Below are 306 nucleotides of genomic sequence, written 5' to 3' on the forward strand. Positions count from 1 at the left end.
TGAGCGATTTGCAAAAAAGCATCACAAAGATCAAATTTGCTTTCTGGCAATGCATCAAAATGTAGCTTGAAGTTATCAAGTCTTGCAAAAAAAGAATCGCGAAGAGTCGGGAACATCTACATACTGTCCCAGAATGACGTAATCTGGAGGTAACGGCCGCAAAGCATTCTCGTCTTGGACGAGAAGGAAGCCAGTCTGCTGAGCTGAAATGGCCTCAACAGGGAATTTGTGGGCTTCGATTGTGAGCGAGAGTAGGTGTTTTGTACAAGAGCTTTCGAGGGCCAATGGAAATTCCGCCATGGAATT

General features: G+C 44.8%; 1 protein-coding gene across 1 annotated transcript; it reads right to left on the reverse strand.

Annotated features, from left to right (window-relative positions):
• Positions 1-75: 75 nt before the first annotated feature.
• On the reverse strand, positions 76-300 carry T265_12404 (hypothetical protein; the record flags this gene model as incomplete). The annotated part of the gene is made up of 1 exon (XM_009179991.1): positions 76-300. The coding sequence occupies one exon, from the start codon at positions 298-300 to the stop codon at positions 76-78; it is 225 nt and encodes a 74-aa protein (XP_009178255.1).
• Positions 301-306: the final 6 nt, after the last annotated feature.

Source organism: Opisthorchis viverrini (assembly GCF_000715545.1).
Source record: "Opisthorchis viverrini unplaced genomic scaffold scaffold33294, whole genome shotgun sequence".
Lineage (NCBI taxonomy): Eukaryota > Metazoa > Platyhelminthes > Trematoda > Opisthorchiida > Opisthorchiidae > Opisthorchis > Opisthorchis viverrini.